This window comes from Salvelinus fontinalis, chromosome 32, assembly GCF_029448725.1.
Source record: "Salvelinus fontinalis isolate EN_2023a chromosome 32, ASM2944872v1, whole genome shotgun sequence".
In the NCBI taxonomy this organism is placed as follows: domain Eukaryota; kingdom Metazoa; phylum Chordata; class Actinopteri; order Salmoniformes; family Salmonidae; genus Salvelinus; species Salvelinus fontinalis.
The window spans coordinates 36,495,630-36,513,984 of record NC_074696.1 but is presented as its reverse complement, the minus strand read 5'-3'; the positions used below and the strand labels follow the sequence as shown (position 1 = coordinate 36,513,984).

General features: G+C 45.1%; 1 protein-coding gene across 3 annotated transcripts in view; it reads right to left on the bottom strand.

The window, feature by feature from the left end:
• LOC129831207 (collagen alpha-1(XIV) chain-like) overlaps nucleotides 1–13,235 on the bottom strand; it is a 93,882-nt gene extending 80,647 nt beyond the window's left edge. For all 3 annotated transcript variants that reach the window (XM_055894332.1, XM_055894333.1, XM_055894335.1), the window contains exons 1-5: nucleotides 12,929–13,235; nucleotides 10,145–10,270; nucleotides 6,510–6,626; nucleotides 2,649–2,789; nucleotides 2,383–2,475 (exon numbers count right to left, since the gene is read on the bottom strand). In XM_055894332.1, the coding sequence (XP_055750307.1) occupies nucleotides 2,383–2,475; nucleotides 2,649–2,789; nucleotides 6,510–6,626; nucleotides 10,145–10,235 (442 nt within the window). In that variant the 5' untranslated portion in view covers nucleotides 10,236–10,270; nucleotides 12,929–13,235. The remainder of the gene's footprint in view (nucleotides 1–2,382; nucleotides 2,476–2,648; nucleotides 2,790–6,509; nucleotides 6,627–10,144; nucleotides 10,271–12,928) is intronic.
• Nucleotides 13,236–18,355: the final 5,120 nt, after the last annotated feature.

Here is an 18,355-nt window from a genome sequence, read left to right as displayed (position 1 = left end):
GGCCTCTCCGGATACGGTCCAATTGCCTTTGTGTTAACAAATGACCGTGTAATTAAAGTTAAACAAATGGGACATGTCATCGCAGCGTAATACTGTCTGGTTGTACCACTTCCCCAACCACCTGCTAGTTAAGGGACATTGAGGAGGCGTAATATTTTCCTTGACCCTAACGTGACAGGGCAAATAAGCTAATGCTAACTTGAGCAGGTAGCAGGAACTGAAAGCAGTCTAGCTAAAAGGTAAAGGATATGGTCTGGTACTGGTTGCGGTTATCGGTTCAGATATACTGGTAACTGCTTATGCTGCTACATATAGAATATACCTAAAAGCTGACATGGGAAGCACAAACTGAAATGAAATTAAGAGGTTAAGTAATGCCTATGATAATGTTATGGCACTGTAATATACCACACAGCACAAGCCCATAACCGTCTATTCCTCTTGAGCCAAAAGTGGCTGAAAATCAATTTGTCATACATAAACTACTCCATTTTATCCTTTAACTGACTGACACCAATTTTTTTCCAGCTCCATAATGTGTCAATGAACCCCGAGTCTCGGTCCCAAACTCCGGCCCCTGCACAACAAAAGCGCTGCCATGGTGACGCATGAGTCATCTGGCCTTAATCACCTGTATATGCCCCTTATGACACCACAGCCACGCCGGATGTGGCCCCAGAAGTTTGGCCCCAGATATCCTTCCTGGGACCAGTTCAGAGAGGATATAAATGGAGCAAAGTGCTAGGTTGTGTGGGACTGACGCGTCTGCCAGGCCTTGGGCACACCTGTATGCCCTCTGGCATCCCTGCACACCCAGGCAGGTAGGCATGCAGGCAGGGAGCTACAGGGGGTTTACTTACCAAGGCTGGAGACATCCTTGAATGGGCCCCACGATAACATAGCAACGGTATTCTGCAAGTGTGGGCAAGGAGATAGCTGTCTGTGTCAATTGTCTACATGCAATGGAGAGTGCAGAGGGAGAAAGAGAAAAAGGAGATAAACAGCGAGGAGGAATAAATGAGAGCTTGAGAGGAAAAGAGAGAAAGAAGATGGAGTGAGGGAGAAACCAAAGCAGCATCATTATATCTGAGTTAGTTTCCCCCTTCTGTCTTTTACCCACAGGCATTTTAAGAGACGGCAGGTGATCCATCGCAGATCTCAAAGAACCACAGGGATCCTTACACCACATTCCATAACTGCAAAGCCTTCCCTCAAATACTTTTTGACACCTCGGCCAAATCATAGCTCTTTATGCCAGAAACACAGACGAGGTCCAAATCGCCATGAGACACACACACACCACAGGAGTTTTATAAACACTGTTACGCTCTTTGTCTGAAAACAAACTCCTAAATCTCCCACTAATAACCTGTTTCAGCCCACCAACAGCTCTTACAAAATCCCTGTTTTTTTTAAATAACGCTGAATACAGGCAAGTTGCAATAATGTGGCAGAAAATAGTTTTCTTGCAGACAACTCTTATGTTCAGACACTCTGAGATCAATCCGTTGCAAAGAATCAATACTTAGTCCCTTACGTCTCTTTTACCTGTTTGAACGAGTGTTAAAACACCTCTGCAACTATTGCATATATAACATCTGTAAGGGTAAAGGTTATTTCAGTTGGGGCTGAATCCTCCTATTCAGTATTAGCCCTGAGACATAGCTGTAGACTCCTATGACACTACAGCTTTCTATCAGGGTTAATGCACTATTTATTTGATGTAATGTATGTGTGTATTCTACTGTTGTATCTTCTCTGAACATTGTATAGACATCTACAACCATGTTTGGTGGTTCGTGATGACTGTTGGTAAACTTCCGTCATTCCTGTTTTTAGATCCTGGGCGATCATTTGTCATGACAGATTTATAACAACGTCATGCTCATTTTAAAAGGAAAATAGTTAAGGTTTACCTTGGTTTTGCTCAACACAGCATTCACAAGTAGATCATTGCTCCAAAATGCTTTGAAATGTCCAGTGCTTATTTTTAATTGACCATTTTCCAACCCTGAACTTTCCTTCAAAGTCTACTTGAAATGAAGCACATTGCAGTTGTTTCTCCAAAGAGCGAGTGGGAATGAAGATCACATTCAAGGCCTTTCTTCTTCAGAAAAGTTCAAACAAAAATATCACAAGGGCAATGTTTTCTAATTGTCGCATCCACTCCCAATGACAAATGTACAGCAGTCCACTCCACCGCCAGGGATAGCCTCAGCACCAACCAAGAGGCCTCTGGAGATCCAACTTACCTGTGTGTCGTCAAGTGAATCTTCTATATGCTGAAATCCTGGTTGAAATCCAGGTTTTGAATTGCGATTTGAAGACAGCCACAGCAATTTCCAGATTTCAGAGGTTGGTCACTCATACCTTCGACCTTACCTTCAGATATCTCATTGTTCTCCTCGGTGACACTGGTGTCTTTCTGGTTTTTGGGTCGTACATTCTGGGGCTGTACGTTCTCATTGTCAGGCTCTGAAAGTTGGGCAGAAACAAACCAAACACATTTCCATTGACACATTATACTGTAGAATACATTTTGTCAAAGATGTTAGAACAATGGCAATCACACAGATCAACTATTTCCTTTGATAAACAACCTCATGAAATCATAGAATAAGTTGTAAAAGTTAAAAGGCTCTTCTCACTCTTAAATATTCCTTGAAGTGGCTTGCTCTTCTGAGCACCTTTCACAGCAGTGACCTTGACGGTGTACAACTTTCTGGGGTCAAAGTCTATGATCACTTTGGCTTCCTTCTTTGTCACCTCTAGTTCAGTCTCCTCTGCATCTGTAATTGGAAGAAAGTAACAAACAAGACCAAACTTAGAAATTGGTTTCACTTGTGTTCTGATTTGTTTATTAAATGCATTCTATTGAAAATTAGTTTATCATAATAAAAATAGTTTTAAAAAATAAAATTTAAATTAGACTTTTTTGAAATCTCCTTTCCAGGTGAAATGTCAGGAATGACAATGATGTTGAGTTGACGTGCTAGTCGCAATGAAGGATACTACTGTGACGGGGGTATATTGGTAGTAAACGAACTAGTCAGTGGCTAAACGGCTGCTGCAGGACAAGTAAAGAGAGGCCTCCGTGATCCAACACACCTGATTTATTTTAAGCAGTACCCACAGCACATGAAGTACCTCAGTTGGACTCACTCAACTGTCTCTCTCTTCAAAAACAACTTAACAGGGCTGTTTGTAAAAATAAAACAGGAGAATGCACTCACTGTGTCACCTACTGATTCAAAATCCATTTAGATCAATTGACACTGGCAGAGCATTGAAGCACTTAAGGTAATGTAGCTCAAATGTACTAAGTAGCTCAAATGTACTATTTATGCATTGACCTTAGGTTTCATCATTCTTGTTCTGCATATCAGAACAGAACTACGGAATTACAATTATCATGACATTTAACACTCATATTTCACGGTTTCACTGACACGTACAGTTCCTCCTTTATTACAATGATGGTACATCTGCTTTGCATGGCCTGAAGGCAACACGTTGCAAATGGAAGTGAGTGGGCATGTTGTAGAAATGGGGGTGTCATACCTTGTCAGATCTTGTTTAAAGATTATTTAAAAAATTATGTAGTGGGGGGGTGTGTCCATCATAGGTCATTCATAGGCATTATTGACCAATACTTCCGAATGTACCACAGCATACTTGAAAACCACTGATTGTTTTATATTTTTCAGCAAAATGTCTGTGTTGATACAGCACACTCCGTATACATGATACATAATCCATCAGAAACGCACAGTGGTCACACTTACCTTACCCTGTATCTTATAACGGTCAAGTCAATGTGCATTTTGAAACATGATGAAGATGGGAGTGTAAGGGCTCTATTTTGGCTGGTGTTAAGCCAGCGCAATGTCAAAATCACGCTCATTGGCAATTTGGACCGGCGCTCGGCAACTTTCAAACACTTGCGCCAGGATTGGTAATTTACCTTTCTTATATGAGCTCTCTTGCGCTGAGGTGGGAGGGGTGGCAATATCTGAAGTGTGTCCTTAAAAACGTGCACCAAAGTGCCAATTTCAGGCAGCGCTGGTGGGGATATTTAAGACCAACCAAAAATTGGTCTTAGCAGTAACGACATGGATTTTGACAACGGAAGCGCAGCCTATTCTTCCGTGATGTACAGAGCCCATATGCGCAAATATGCACATGGAACAAGAGAGGTGTTCTTTTTGTGTCCCTAAACCTCAACCTCATTTCCTTTAATTTGATTAAAATCCAACCATTGCCTCCCCTCCGCTCAATGAAGGCTGTTTTTTTTTTGTCCTGCCCAATGCATCCAGGTACTCAAGACTATTGATTAAGGGTTTGGCCTGTGAGATCGCTTTGAAATACTTCTTAATCACCAAAGCTGTATTAAAAGATAATATTTGGGAGCAGCAAAAATGTGAGCGGATATCCCCTTTTTATTTGTATTTCTTATCCTGGCCATGCATTAGCCAAGGAGACTATCGATTAAGGGTTTCTAAAAATAATGGTCTACTTGTGAGGCTTTTGCCATCATGCTTTTGCATTATTCACAATTCACATACGCCTAACTGCAGTGAGACTCCATTCAGCTTGTATTCATCCCCATTTCCAAAGAGCGCCTCTTGTCTGGCTACCAAAGACGTGCTCCGCCAAACATATTCAAATTATTCAGTCAGTCCTATAACACCATATCAAGGGTAGGCCTAGGCTATATCTTGCTTATTAAGAACATGCCTCACACATACAAGACAATTTATGGGATGCATAAATACATTTAGGCCTATGCTCGTTGAAGCCAATTTCAACAATGTTGACTGTCAATTACTCATTACTGTAGCCTATGCTATTTAATAAATGTAATATCAATCCACAATAGATTAGGATGAGAATATTTCGTGCCCCCTGCCAAATTGACAACAACGCAAAGACTGTCAATAACCTATAGAACTTGTCACTGCATGCAGTATTAAGTGGCCAAGCCCTCATCACACCTCCAATTTATGTATTAATCAAACCCTACCCCTTTCGTGCCACTACCAGCTACTACGCCTATAATTCTGGTTGTGAAAATAGCAAAAATATTTCTGACACACCCCTAAACCTATAGAGCTACTGCCAGCGCTAAGATTTACCATTGCATTGGGTTTGTTAAAATAGAGCCCTAAGTGTTGGAGAAGGGAGTAAGAGTTACTACCCACAATCCAGTGCTGCATTCAATTCCACCCCAATCATGATGATTTGTGTATGTCTGCGGGTGTCACCCTCTGTCAAAGTAACTCTTCTTCAACGAACAAAGGCTCACTGACTAGCCTCTCTCAGGAGCTCCCATTTCAACCCACACGTAAAATAAAAACTCTGACTGACTCCGCAATTGGAATGCCATTCTGAGCAATGACAAACACTGAACTGCAGGGGTGGAGAGAAAGAGAGAAGAGGGAAATCAAACCTGGTTTCAAATAGCATTAGTTTTCATTAAAATACTAAAATACATCAGCTGCGCAAGATTGAGCTTGCCTGGTGCAAAGGAACCAATGGAATAGCCCCAAAAGAGCAAACCTCGCCACCCGTATTCCAGGTAGGCTCGATCAAAAGCTCATAGCATTTAAAAAGACAAACAAATACTATTTGAACCCAGGTCTGGAAGAAAAGGTTGAAATATCCTCCATTCTGCAGCTGGCATGAAGAGAAGTTCACCAGAGGAAGCCAGCTTGTGGGGGAAATGTGCTCGTTCAGCAGGGTGCCAGGGGTGGGATGAGATTGTGTCCCATGCCCTGGCTGGCCTCAGGCAGTTTAGATACAGCTGCTTCTGCTCTGCTCACTGAGTCTTATCTGACGAGTACTTCATTATCTTGATCAACACCAGCTCAAGGCCAGGCAAGCCACTGAAGCTACAGCTTCAAGTAAGGACAAAGTAAAAGCCATGGTGGAATGTTATGGAGTCTATCTATACATTGAGAATGGGCCCTGTATTAATGTGTTTCCTTAAGAACAACTTGAGAAGCGAAATGGTAGGCTGTACTACACAGTGAGTCAATCGCCTAATAGGTATATCAATCATAGTGATTATTATAGATTACAAAATATATGTTTGGAGTTCATTTCTCATCATGACTATAAAATACAGGAAAATCACACACTTTGAAGTACTCCTATTTCTTTACTTCAAGTGCACGCCAAAAACATTGGCTCTCTCACTGCAATAAGAAAATGGGTGTACAAAAGTGTGTGCCACTCTCCTCTTTTCTTCATGATTATTACCCATCAGTCTGTGTGTTCTTCCACTCCTACTCCAATTGTCATGACTATAGTCAAACCTCCAGAAGACATTCATGTCATAGGAGACAAGTAATAACCCGATTACATTATCATCTGATGTTTAGTTGATATGTAATTATGTTTTCTACACTGCAAGTATAAAGCTGTTGTGAAACACGCAACATAAGTTAGACAGCCTCCTTCAGGGCCGAATCGTAACTTGATCGTTCGTTCTCATTGCTGGACCTTACCTGATTGTGTGCTATAAATAAATCTGTAGCTTTCAAAGTCTCCTTTCGGTTCTTTCCATGACACATGCAGCTGGGTTGCGCTCAGGACTTTGAAACGAAGTCTTCGTGGGGTGGCAACTAGACAAAAAAAGACAGAAAACACAGTTTTACAATAACTGACTAACTCAAGAAGCGTTTGTATATAGTATTCAATAGTAATATTGAATGCATCGTTAATGACACCAAGACAGTGGTTGGAGTTCAATGAGGCGTAAAAAACAATGTTCTTTGAAAAAAACTCTCCAAATTCAGTAACTAGCAGAGTGTGAAGGGTTTGGGGATTTTTTTTGCCAATGGAAATGCATGAAACTCGAGATTCCCCAGTTAAAAGTGATTATGAAACAGTTAGATTGAACTCCAGCCAGTGTTTGGCGAGGTAACAGGCACTCTCCATCTGTGTTTCAACAGTCCTAAAAGATTGAATCTTGGCCAATTAAAAAGATACAGATTCAAAGAGTACCACAGATGTCACAAAAAAGCAAAGTCACATTCTCTCCCTTCCTTTGCCATTGATAGCTCTCATATCTCTTTTGGCGGGGGGTCTTTTGTGCAGCACTTATCTCAGCACCAAAGTACCATCCTCGATCTCATCATGATTGCATTTCGCCGGAGCAGTCGAATTGAGATTGTATTACAAAGAGTGTGCTCTTTACTTTGAGGCCTTTTCAGAGGAGAATGTGCCTTTTTTTTTCAATTGCAGCAGCGACAAATTGAAAGGCACTGGAATAGCATTTATTCCTGTCTTCAAGAAGATATCTATCTGCAAGTAGAGCGATATACCACTTTCACCACTTCCTCCTGGGTCAACATCCCATCAGCTCTGCACATCAGGCAGAAATAGGCATTACCAAATCCCAGAGAAAAACAAACAAACAAACCAACAAAAAAAAACATTCCCATCCAATTTGGTAACAACGGAAAAGACTGCAAACAGTCACACAAACTTGTCTTGTTAGTGTCCTCATTAAGAGCAGGCAAGATGTATTTTGCCAATGTATTCTTTAAATACCTTCAGACATTAATGTAGGTATGGAAACAATACAATCAAGCGCATAGAAAGGGTTAACTCATCAGAAGGTAAAGAGACTGGAGATGGTGCATGGTGCAAAAAGGCAAATTATAATACTGTACCGAGCTCACCAACCTGAAAATGGGGGGTGGGTATTCAGCAGGGCTTATCGCTCTCTGAAAAAAAGATACCTCTTCTCTGAAGAATGTCGCTTCCCCGAGTGAGAGAATTAGAAAGTGTGTTGTTTGTGAGTGTGTTTTTTTAAACCTTCAGAGACTTGGTGCATTCATTTGCACATTTCCAAAACAAACTAGTAGTACAACATCTCTAAGACAAAGGACTTGCCTGTGTGAAGATAGGCTTAAGTTCTTATATATATTTTTCATAGCTGTCTTTTTAAAACAGCCAGAAGGCTGGTGAGGGTTTATGAGGCCTCAAGCACCCATGGGAAGTTTGGAACAAGTCAGACATGGAAAGTGTAATGCATTTTAAATAATCTGTGAAAATGTGTTACTCCAGTGCCAGCCTCTCTACACTGGCTTCCTGTTAAGGCAAGGGCTGATTTCAAGATTTTACTGCTAACCTACAAAGCATTACATGGGCTTGCTCCTACCTATCTTTCCGATTTGGTCCTGCCGCACATACCTACACGTACGCTACGGTCACATGACACAGGCCTCCTTATTGTCCCTAGAATTTCTAAGCAAACAGCTAGAGGCAGGGCTTTCTCCTATAGAGCTCAATTTTTATAGAATGGTCTGCCTATCCATGTGAGAGACGCAGACTCGGTCTCAACCATCTCTTCAGTAGGTCCTATGATTGAGTGTAGTCTGGCCCAGGGGTGTGAGGGTGAACGGAAAGGCACTGGAGAGACGAACCACCCTTGCTGTCTCTGCCTGACCGGTTCCCCTCTCTCCACTGGGATTCTCTGCCTCTAACCCTACTACAGGGGCTTACTGGTGCTCTTCCATGCCGTCCCTAGGAGGGGTGTGTCACTTGAGTGGATTGAGTCACTGACGTGATCTTCCTGTCCGGGTTGCCGCCCCCCCTTGGGTTCGTGCCGTGGTGGAGATCTTTGTGGACTATACTCTGCCTTGTCTCAGGGTAGTAAGTTGGTGGTTTGAAGATATCCCTCTAGTGGTGTGGGGGCTGTGCTTTGGCAAAGTGGGTGGGGTTATATCCTGCCTGGTTGGCCCTGTCCGGGGGTATTGTCGGACGGGGCCACAATGTCTCCCGACCCCTCCTGTCTCAGCCTCCAGTAATTATGCTGCAATACTTTGTGTCGGGGGGCTAAGGTCAGTCTGTTATATCTGGAGTATTTATCCTATCTTATCCGGTGTCCTGTGTGAAGTATGCTCCCTCTAATTCTCTCTCTCTCTTTCTCTCTTCTCTCGCAGGACCTGAGCCCTAGGACCATGACTCAGGACTACCTGGCCTGATGACTCCTTGCTGTCCCCAGTCCACCTGGTCGTGCTGCTGCTCCAGTTTCAACTGTTCTGCCTGAGGCTATGGAACCCTGACCTGTTCACCGGACGTGCCACCTGTCCCGGACCAGCTGTTTTCGACTCTCTCTCTCTCTACCGCACCTGCTGTCTCTAACTCTGAATGATCGACTATGAAAAGCCAACTGACATTTACTCCTGAGGTGCTGACCTGTTGAGCCCTCTACAACCACTGTGATTATTATTATTTGAACCTGCTGGTCATCTATGACCCTTTTGAACATCTTGGCCATGTACTGTTATAATCTCCACATGGCACAACCAGAAGAGGACTGGCCACCCCTCAGAGCCTGGTTCCTTTCTAGGTTTCTTCCTAGGTTCCTGCCTTTCTAGGGAGTTTTTCCTAGCCACCGCGCTTCTACATCTGCATTGAATTCTGTTTGAGGTTTTAGGCTGGGTTTCTGTATAGCAGTTTGTGACATCGGCTGATGTAAAAAGGGCTATATAAATACATTTGATTGATTGATTATAAGGAGGGCCATATTGGGTGATGGGCATGGAAGCCAACTGACCGCCCACCCAGACCTGTAAAAGGGACAGGTTGTTTATCTTAAACCAGAGGGCAGCTCTTCAGAACAGAAGGCTTCTGCCGACAACCAATGGATGCTGTCCAAGGTGTAATGCTACAATACAACTCAAAGCGACACTATACTGTAGCCCAGGTTAGCATAGCGCAGAGTCCACTCTTAGCACAGGAATGCTGTGGTTTGTTTCACTTGATGACTGGGCAACGGTGTCAAGACAAGCCCAGATAAACAAACAGCAGCTGTTTGAGGATGCAGTTCTTGTTCTTCTTCACATCAACAAGGTTAAGGTCAAAGGCAGATATATACAGTAAGGGTAGGTAGTTCATGTCAAAGCATATTCTGAAAGCACTTGAGTCGACTGCAAATGGAATGTTAATGATGTGATATTATACACAAAAATGTGCCAATATACCAGAAAATAGTGACCTTTCCCTTTGAAGTAAAATAATCACAAAGTGACAGTGACACAAAGACAAATGCTTCGACAAAAGCTGCACATCAAAAAGACACACACCAGATGACAGAGGATAAAGGAGCAGCCTATACGATTGTGTTTACCTTGACCCTGAGCTTGCACAGGTAAGAGAGAGATAAGAACCAGACAGAGTAGAGGACTCCATACCCACGTCTTCAGTCCTATAGCTTGCATCCTTCACACTGGTAAAGGAGAGGAGCTCAGAAAACCTGAGGAGACATTAAAGGGAATGACAATGCTTGATGCTATTGAAAAAAAATTACTTCCATTATTAAAGGGATAATTTGGGGTTTTCGCAATTATCTATACCTTCCCAGAGTCAGATGAACTTGTGGATACCATTTTTATGTATCTGCGTCCAGTACGAAGTAAGTTAGAGGTAGTTTCGCGAGCCAATGCTAACTAGCGTTAGCGCAATAGCTGGAAGTCTAGAGGAACAGCTTGACTGAAAATCTCAAACTATCCCTTTAATGCATTTTCAAAATAAGGGATGGAATTATAAAAGTTCTTATGGATGTAACAATTCACCGATATGCATAGGTCCCCGATTAAGTGCGTAGGTTTGTGGACCCCAAACAGATCCAAATGTCACATTGTTACAAGTCGCCGGTTCACAATTTTTTTCTCCTCATATTACATTCTTTCTACCTTCCAAAAACCTCATATTTTGTGACAACTGATGCGTCCTCTCCTTCACTGTCGAACTACATGTAACTGTGTTGACAGTCATTGATCTAAATGTCATTTTGCATGCCGAACAACCCCAGGCAATATCAGTAGTCTAGTCAAACAGCGCATTGTGCCCAGATTCGCATGCTGACCAACGCGAGGTATGCGGCCTGTTCCTGATCTTGCACATCTGCGTGGCACCTTCAGAATTCAAACGTTAAAATGGCTTTGTGTGTGATATTAGGCATTATTAGTTGAGTGTCAACCTATGTCATTTGCTAGGTTATTGTTATCTATGTGCTTTTGAAAATTGTGTTTTACTGGTATTAAATTAGGCTACCTGAGACACAACCCAGTGTTGTTTCATCATAATTTCAACCCCAAAAAATCAATGTGATGACGTTGAATCAACGTGGAAAACTGTTTGGATTTGCTAAAAGTCATCAACGTAAGGACATTTTGTTTTTTTTAACCCGTCTTTTAAACGTAATCCAATGACGTTGAATTCACGTTAGTTTAAAACTCAACCAAATGTAAATCCAAACTAGATGTTGAACTGATGTCTGTGCCCAGTGGAAACTCTCATCTGGCTATACCAGCTGAACAGGGATTACTAATATATTGTATTTGTATTGTTCAGGTTCACCATCAGCAATATTTTTGGTAGTTTTACTTTAAACAACAGTGTATATAATTATTTGTAGATACACAGGGTAAAGTTGATCATTTCATAATGAGGACAGTAAACACACGAGGCGCACTGCATGGCCAAAGCAAGAGGTGAAGAGAAGATCCCTCAGTAAAAACTTACAAATGGTCAAAACAATTCAATTTTGAGATGGGGGTGTAATCCAAAGTTGTGCTATATATTCATTGGCTATGTCATAACTAATTTGTAAGCAACTAATATTGATACATTAGTAGCTCAAACACATAATCTGCAAAAATGACAAGATTTATTAGTGGGTGACAATCTGATAGTGGTATTGGGATGGTAGATGCCTTGTCTCCCTTATGGCTCAGCTAAGGTGCCTAGATAGTACATACACCATATACATACATCATTTACACACCACACACACACACACACACACACACAAATACAGCTCAGAGAGGCCCATTTCATGAGCTCCATCAGCATCAGATTTGAATTTAGAATGGAAAATGTACGTGTTTACGCAACAAATGTTAGTGCATCGTATCGTATTGCATCAAACCAAATCGCTTCGACCCGTTCTCTAATCAAACCGATTCGCACGGAATCATTTCAAACTAAAACGTATTGTTCCTGTATCGTATTGGAGCTCATGTATCTAGCACGGGAGGAGGTTGGTGGCACCTTATTTGGGGAGGTCAGGCTCGTGGTAATGGCTGGAGCGGAATAGTTGGAATGGTATCAAATACATCAAACACATGGTTGAATCGCCTTGAAAGGGAAAGATGCACATCCCTATAAGTTATAGAGCAATACAATAAATATTATTAATACACTTCTAAGAATGTAGATACAAAAGTACATTCCCATTTAAATTTCAAATAACTTTGGAAACAACGAACTCATCAAAGCCTTTAAACTTTGACATAACCATACTGACACCCATAAACCATTCAAAGGATCTTTGAAACGTGGCATGATCCTGCAGAGTACCGTGGCAGGAATCAAATGCATGCAATTATGCAAAATTAATTAGTCTTTTTTTTAAATTGAGGATGTAAAAAAAAAAGATGATGTCACACCTTTACCTTTATATCAAACTTATGCAAACATTTCAACAGGAATACTTCATTATTAGGCTCGCTGACACTTCAAAGCAGCACTTCAATTCGCCATGCCTAATCATTCTCCTCGGCAAAAAAATAGCATTCTAATCTTTGCATTATGAGAAATTGCAGGAGTAACCTACAGGCAAACCACAGTAGTAGTCAACTATCCTCGATAATGGTTCGTGTAGGCCTACAGATTTAGGAAAACATTGAAAACGACTGTACATTATATTTTAATTATAAATGAGATAAACAAACAGTATCGACGAAATACGACAGATAAAGTAAATTGACTAAACCAAATTTGCGTAAATTGTCAAACGCGCCCCCACGACCACCACTGACAGGTGACGTTCCACTTCCGACCACTTCTACTTTGAATGTGTAGAAATAAAACACTGACTTTATCCCAAACCAAAGAAGATATATCATACCTTTTTCAAAACATTTGTTTACAGGTAGTATTGCTCCAAATGGACCCTTCATGCGTGTCTTTCTTCGCCGGCTGTTGGCAAACTATCTTCAGCTCGCGCTCCTTCAGTGTCAGATTTGCGAAGGTGGGTGTATCCCGCGTTGCTATTCGTTCACCCATCCCTTGAGCTATTCATTCACCCATCCTTTGAGCTATTCATTCACCCATCCCATGAGCTACTCATTCACCCATCCCTTGAGCTATTCATTCCTTCCCCTCGTTAAATCTCGATAGAGGCAGATAAATGTCTGGTATGTATTTTTCGCGCGCTTCTGGTCAGCACGAGCGCGTGCAATTGTTCGTTCCTCAGGGGGGAATTTACTGATTTGGCTGAAACATTTAGGTAGCTTAATCAGCCAGCCATATGGCATCTTGGCATAATGTATATTATTATTATATTACATACACACACACACACACATACATACTTGTTGTTACGTAGGCCTATAACAACAATATGTACCTGTGAACCTGCTACATGCATGGTTTCTGAGTAGCCTAGTCCTCTCAAATGAATATGTCAACAATTTTAGGTTTCAATTTATAATATCTCCATCCACATCTCTGCTCTATTATTTGTTTGCATTCCATCTATCTGGCTATCATTATCATCAGGGTGCAGCAAGTTGTTCTTGGCTAAATATGAAATGGGACATGTATGAAAGTGTCTATCAATCTTATGCTTATGTTACCAAAATATGTACCATCAGGGTGCGTTTTATTTTTATTGGTTGGGTAAGGGCTAAAATAATTTCTGGAAAGTGAATTTGTTAAAAAATACCTTTCTTGACCACATCAAATGTGTTCATGCCTGTGGAAGTAAGCACAGTGGAATCCAGGATCCTTGGGACATCCCTAACTGAAAACACTAACCTTAACCTCTGCCCTAATCTTAACCATAACCCTTACCTAGCCCTAACCTTAACCCTTACCTTAACCTTTTTAAATGTCAACTTCAATGGGTTAGGGGCGTCCCAAGGATCTGTATAGCACGCACCCAAGCTAAGATACTATTAACTTTGAACATATAGCAGCAAACTTAGTACAACCTAGCAACTGCTTCAAGAGGTTTGGACCTCTTGGAATAATGGTTAAGGTGTTGAACTGATGGTCAGAGTCCCTGGCAGGTACCCCCGAATTTGCCACATTGGTGTTATGAGTAGGCTGGCACTCCAGTGCAGCCTAATTTTTTTTTAATGAATATCCAATCAAGTTTAATGTTTCACACAATTATTTTTTTAATGAAATGGCTCCAAACACACAGGCTCTACCCTTGTTGTTGAAAAATATATATTTTTTAAACTTATTTGAGTAACTTCGGGATAGCTGTTTTGATTAGACCATCTCACATCAAACTACTACTCATTCATCAATGGACAGTTAACACGTCATTGACTAAAGGATGGCTGTGACTGAATGCAGTACAGTTAGCATGGGTAACCCCATGCAGTCTTAGGCTACGCACCTTTCCCAGTTGGCCCAATGTCAAATGCTTCTCTATAAGCTCAGAGGGGTAGTTAGGAACGCCATGTTTTAGGCATAGCCATGACACCAAGGTCATGGTCATGACAGAGGTGATAAAGAATAATATTTTCAAAATCTATTGTGCATTTATAATGCTGAGCCCCCCACTAGATGGAGTTTGAAATAGCTCACAATTTCTGCCCTTGACACATGCCCTGACCCATCTAAAGAGCATTCCATGCTACTGCACTTAAACCCTTGAGCCCTTAACCTGTCACGCCCTGGCCTTAGTATTCTTTGTTTTCTTTATTATTTTAGTTAGGTCAGGGTGTGACATGGGGAATGTTTGTGTTTTGTTTCGTTTTTGGTGGTTATATGGAAAAGGGGGGTGTTGGGTTTAGTTTATGGGTTTGTGTTGAGTGAATGTTTCTAGGTATGTCTATGGTTGAGTGAATGTTCTAGGTATGTCTATGGTTGCCTGAGTGGTTCCCAATTAGAGACAGATGTCTTTCATTTGTCTCTGATTGGGAGCCATATTTTAGGCGGCCATAGGCATCATGTTTTTGTCGGGTCATTGTCTAGGTCTGTGTCTAGGTTGCATGTTTGCATTTCGTTCGGTTCTAGCTTCACGGTCGTCTATTTGTTGTTTTGCTTCGTTCGTTTTCTCCTAAATAAAGAGAAGATGTCTTTTTTACATGCTGCGCCTTGGTCCTCTCTCTCTCCCATGGTCAATCGTGACAGAATGACCCGACCATTCAGGACCAAGCAGCGTGAAAGGAGGGGGCCAGAGCCCGTTGTGCAGATACTGGAGGTGAGCAATGGGAAGGATATAGAGACTGTTAAGGATTTATTGAGGAGTTTGGAGGAGAGTGAAAAGAGGGAGCTGCTGTGTTGGTGCGTGAGGCACGACATCCACCCGACAGAGCGTGTGCGGGATGTGATGTTACCTGAGTCAGCTCTTCATGCTCGTCCTGAGTTGCGTGCTAACCGTCTGGGAATGACAGTTCCACGAACCAGGCCTCCTGTGTGCATTCCTAGTCCTACACCTCCTGTAACACCTTCCCGTCCCAGCCCGGTACCACCAGTTCCGGCACCACGCCCCAGGATTCCAGGGTGTGGGAAGGATACAGAAACTGTTAAGGATTTATTGAGGAGTTTGGAGGAGAGTGAAAAGAGGGAGCTGCTGTGTTGGTGCGTGAGGCACGACATCCACCCGACAGAGCGTGTGCGGGATGTGATGTTACCTGAGTCAGCTCTTCATGATCGTCCTGAGTTGCGTGCTAACCGTCTGGGAATGACAGTTCCACGAACCAGGCCTCCTGTGTGCATTCCTAGTCCTACACCTCCTGTAACACCTTCCCGTCCCAGCCCGGTACCACCAGTTCCGGCACCACGCCCCAGGATTCCAGGGTGTGGGAAGGATACAGAAACTGTTAAGGATTTATTGAGGAGTTTGGAGGAGAGTGAAAAGAGGGAGCTGCTGTGTTGGTGCGTGAGGCACGACATCCACCCGACAGAGCGTGTGCGGGATGTGATGTTACCTGAGTCAGGTCTCTATGCTCGTCCTGAGTTGCGTGCTAACCGTCTGGGAATGACAGTTCCACGAACCAGGTCTCCTGTGTGCATTCCTAGTCCTACACCTCCTGTAACACCTTCCCGTCCCAGCCCGGTACCACCAGTTCCGGCACCACGCCCCAGGATTCCAGGGTGTCTCCAGAGCCCTGTTCGCATTGTTGCTTCTCCCCGCACTCGCCCTGAGATGCGTGCCCTCATCCCGGTACCACCTGTGCCGGTACCACGCACTAGGCCTATAGTGCGCTTTGAGAGCCCAGTGTGTCCTGTTGCTGCTCTCCGCACTAGCCCTGAGATGTGTGTCCCCAGCCCGGTACCACCAGTTCCGGCACCACGCACGAGGCCTAATGTGCGTATCCAAGGTCCAGTATGCCCTGTTCCTTCTCCCCGCACTAGCCTTCAGGTGCATGTCCCCAGCCCGGTACCACCAGTTCCGGCACCACGCACCAGGCCTATAGTGCGCCTCAGTCGGCCAGAGCTGTCCGTCTACCCAGTGCCATCTGAGTCGTCCGTCTACCCGGTGCCATCTGAGTCGTCCGTCTACCCGGTGCCATCTGAGTCGTCCGTCTACCCGGTGCCATCTGAGTCGTCCGTCTACCCGGTGCCATCTGAGTCGTCCGTCTACCCGGTGCCATCTGAGTCGTCCGTCTACCCGGTGCCATCTGAGTCGTCCGTCTACCCGGTGCCATCTGAGTCGTCCGTCTACCCGGTGCCATCTGAGTCGTCCGTCTACCCGGTGCCATCTGAGTCGTCCGTCTACCCGGTGCCATCTGAGTCGTCCGTCTACCCGGTGCCATCTGAGTCGTCCGTCTACCCGGTGCCATCTGAGTCGTCCGTCTACCCGGTGCCATCTGAGTCGTCCGTCTACCCGGTGCCATCTGAGTCGTCCGTCTACCCGGTGCCATCTGAGTCGTCCGTCTACCCGGTGCCATCTGAGTCGTCCGTCTACCCGGTGCCATCTGAGTCGTCCGTCTACCCGGTGCCATCTGAGTCGTCCGTCTACCCGGTGCCATCTGAGTCGTCCGTCTACCCGGTGCCATCTGAGTCGTCCGTCTACCCGGTGCCATCTGAGTCGTCCGTCTACCCGGTGCCATCTGAGTCGTCCGTCTACCCGGTGCCATCTGAGTCGTCCGTCTACCCGGTGCCATCTGAGTCGTCCGTCTACCCGGTGCCATCTGAGTCGTCCGTCTACCCGGTGCCATCTGAGTCGTCCGTCTACCCGGTGCCATCTGAGTCGTCCGTCTACCCGGTGCCATCTGAGTCGTCCGTCTACCCGGTGCCATCTGAGTCGTCCGTCTACCCGGCGCCATCTGAGTCGTCCGTCTACCCGGCGCCATCTGAGTCGTCCGTCTACCCGGCGCCATCTGAGTCGTCCGTCTACCCGGCGCCATCTGAGTCGTCCGTCTACCCGGCGCCATCTGAGTCGTCCGTCTACCCGGCGCCATCTGAGTCGTCCGTCTACCCGGCGCCATCTGAGTCGTCCGTCTACCCGGCGCCATCTGAGTCGTCCGTCTACCCGGCGCCATCTGAGTCGTCCGTCTACCCGGCGCCATCTGAGTCGTCCGTCTACCCGGCGCCATCTGAGTCGTCCGTCTACCCGGCGCCATCTGAGTCGTCCGTCTACCCGGCGCCATCTGAGTCGTCCGTCTACCCGGCGCCATCTGAGTCGTCCGTCTACCCGGCGCCATCTGAGTCGTCCGTCTACCCGGCGCCATCTGAGTCGTCCGTCTACCCGGCGCCATCTGAGTCGTCCGTCTACCCGGCGCCATCTGAGTCGTCCGTCTACCCGGCGCCATCTGAGTCGTCCGTCTACCCGGCGCCATGTGAGTCGTCCGTCTACCCGGCGCCATGTGAGTCGTCCGTCTACCCGGCGCCATGTGAGTCGTCCGTCTACCCGGCGCCATGTGAGTCGTCCGTCTACCCGGCGCCATGTGAGTCGTCCGTCTACCCGGCGCCATGTGAGTCGTCCGTCTACCCGGCGCCATGTGAGTCGTCCGTCTACCCGGCGCCATGTGAGTCGTCCGTCTACCCGGCGCCATGTGAGTCGTCCGTCTACCCGGCGCCATGTGAGTCGTCCGTCTACCCGGCGCCATGTGAGTCGTCCGTCTACCCGGCGCCATGTGAGTCGTCCGTCTACCCGGCGCCATGTGAGCCGTCCGTCTGTCCCGAGCTGCCAGAGCCGTCCGTCTTTCCCGAGCTGCCAGAGCCGTCCATCAGTCCCGAGCTGCCAGAGACGCCGGCCAGTCAGGAGCTGCCGGAGTCCCTCAGCCAGGACCTGCCGGAGTCCCTCAGCCATGAGCAGCCGGAGCCTTCCGCCAGCCATGAGCAGCCGGAGCCTTCCGCCAGCCATGAG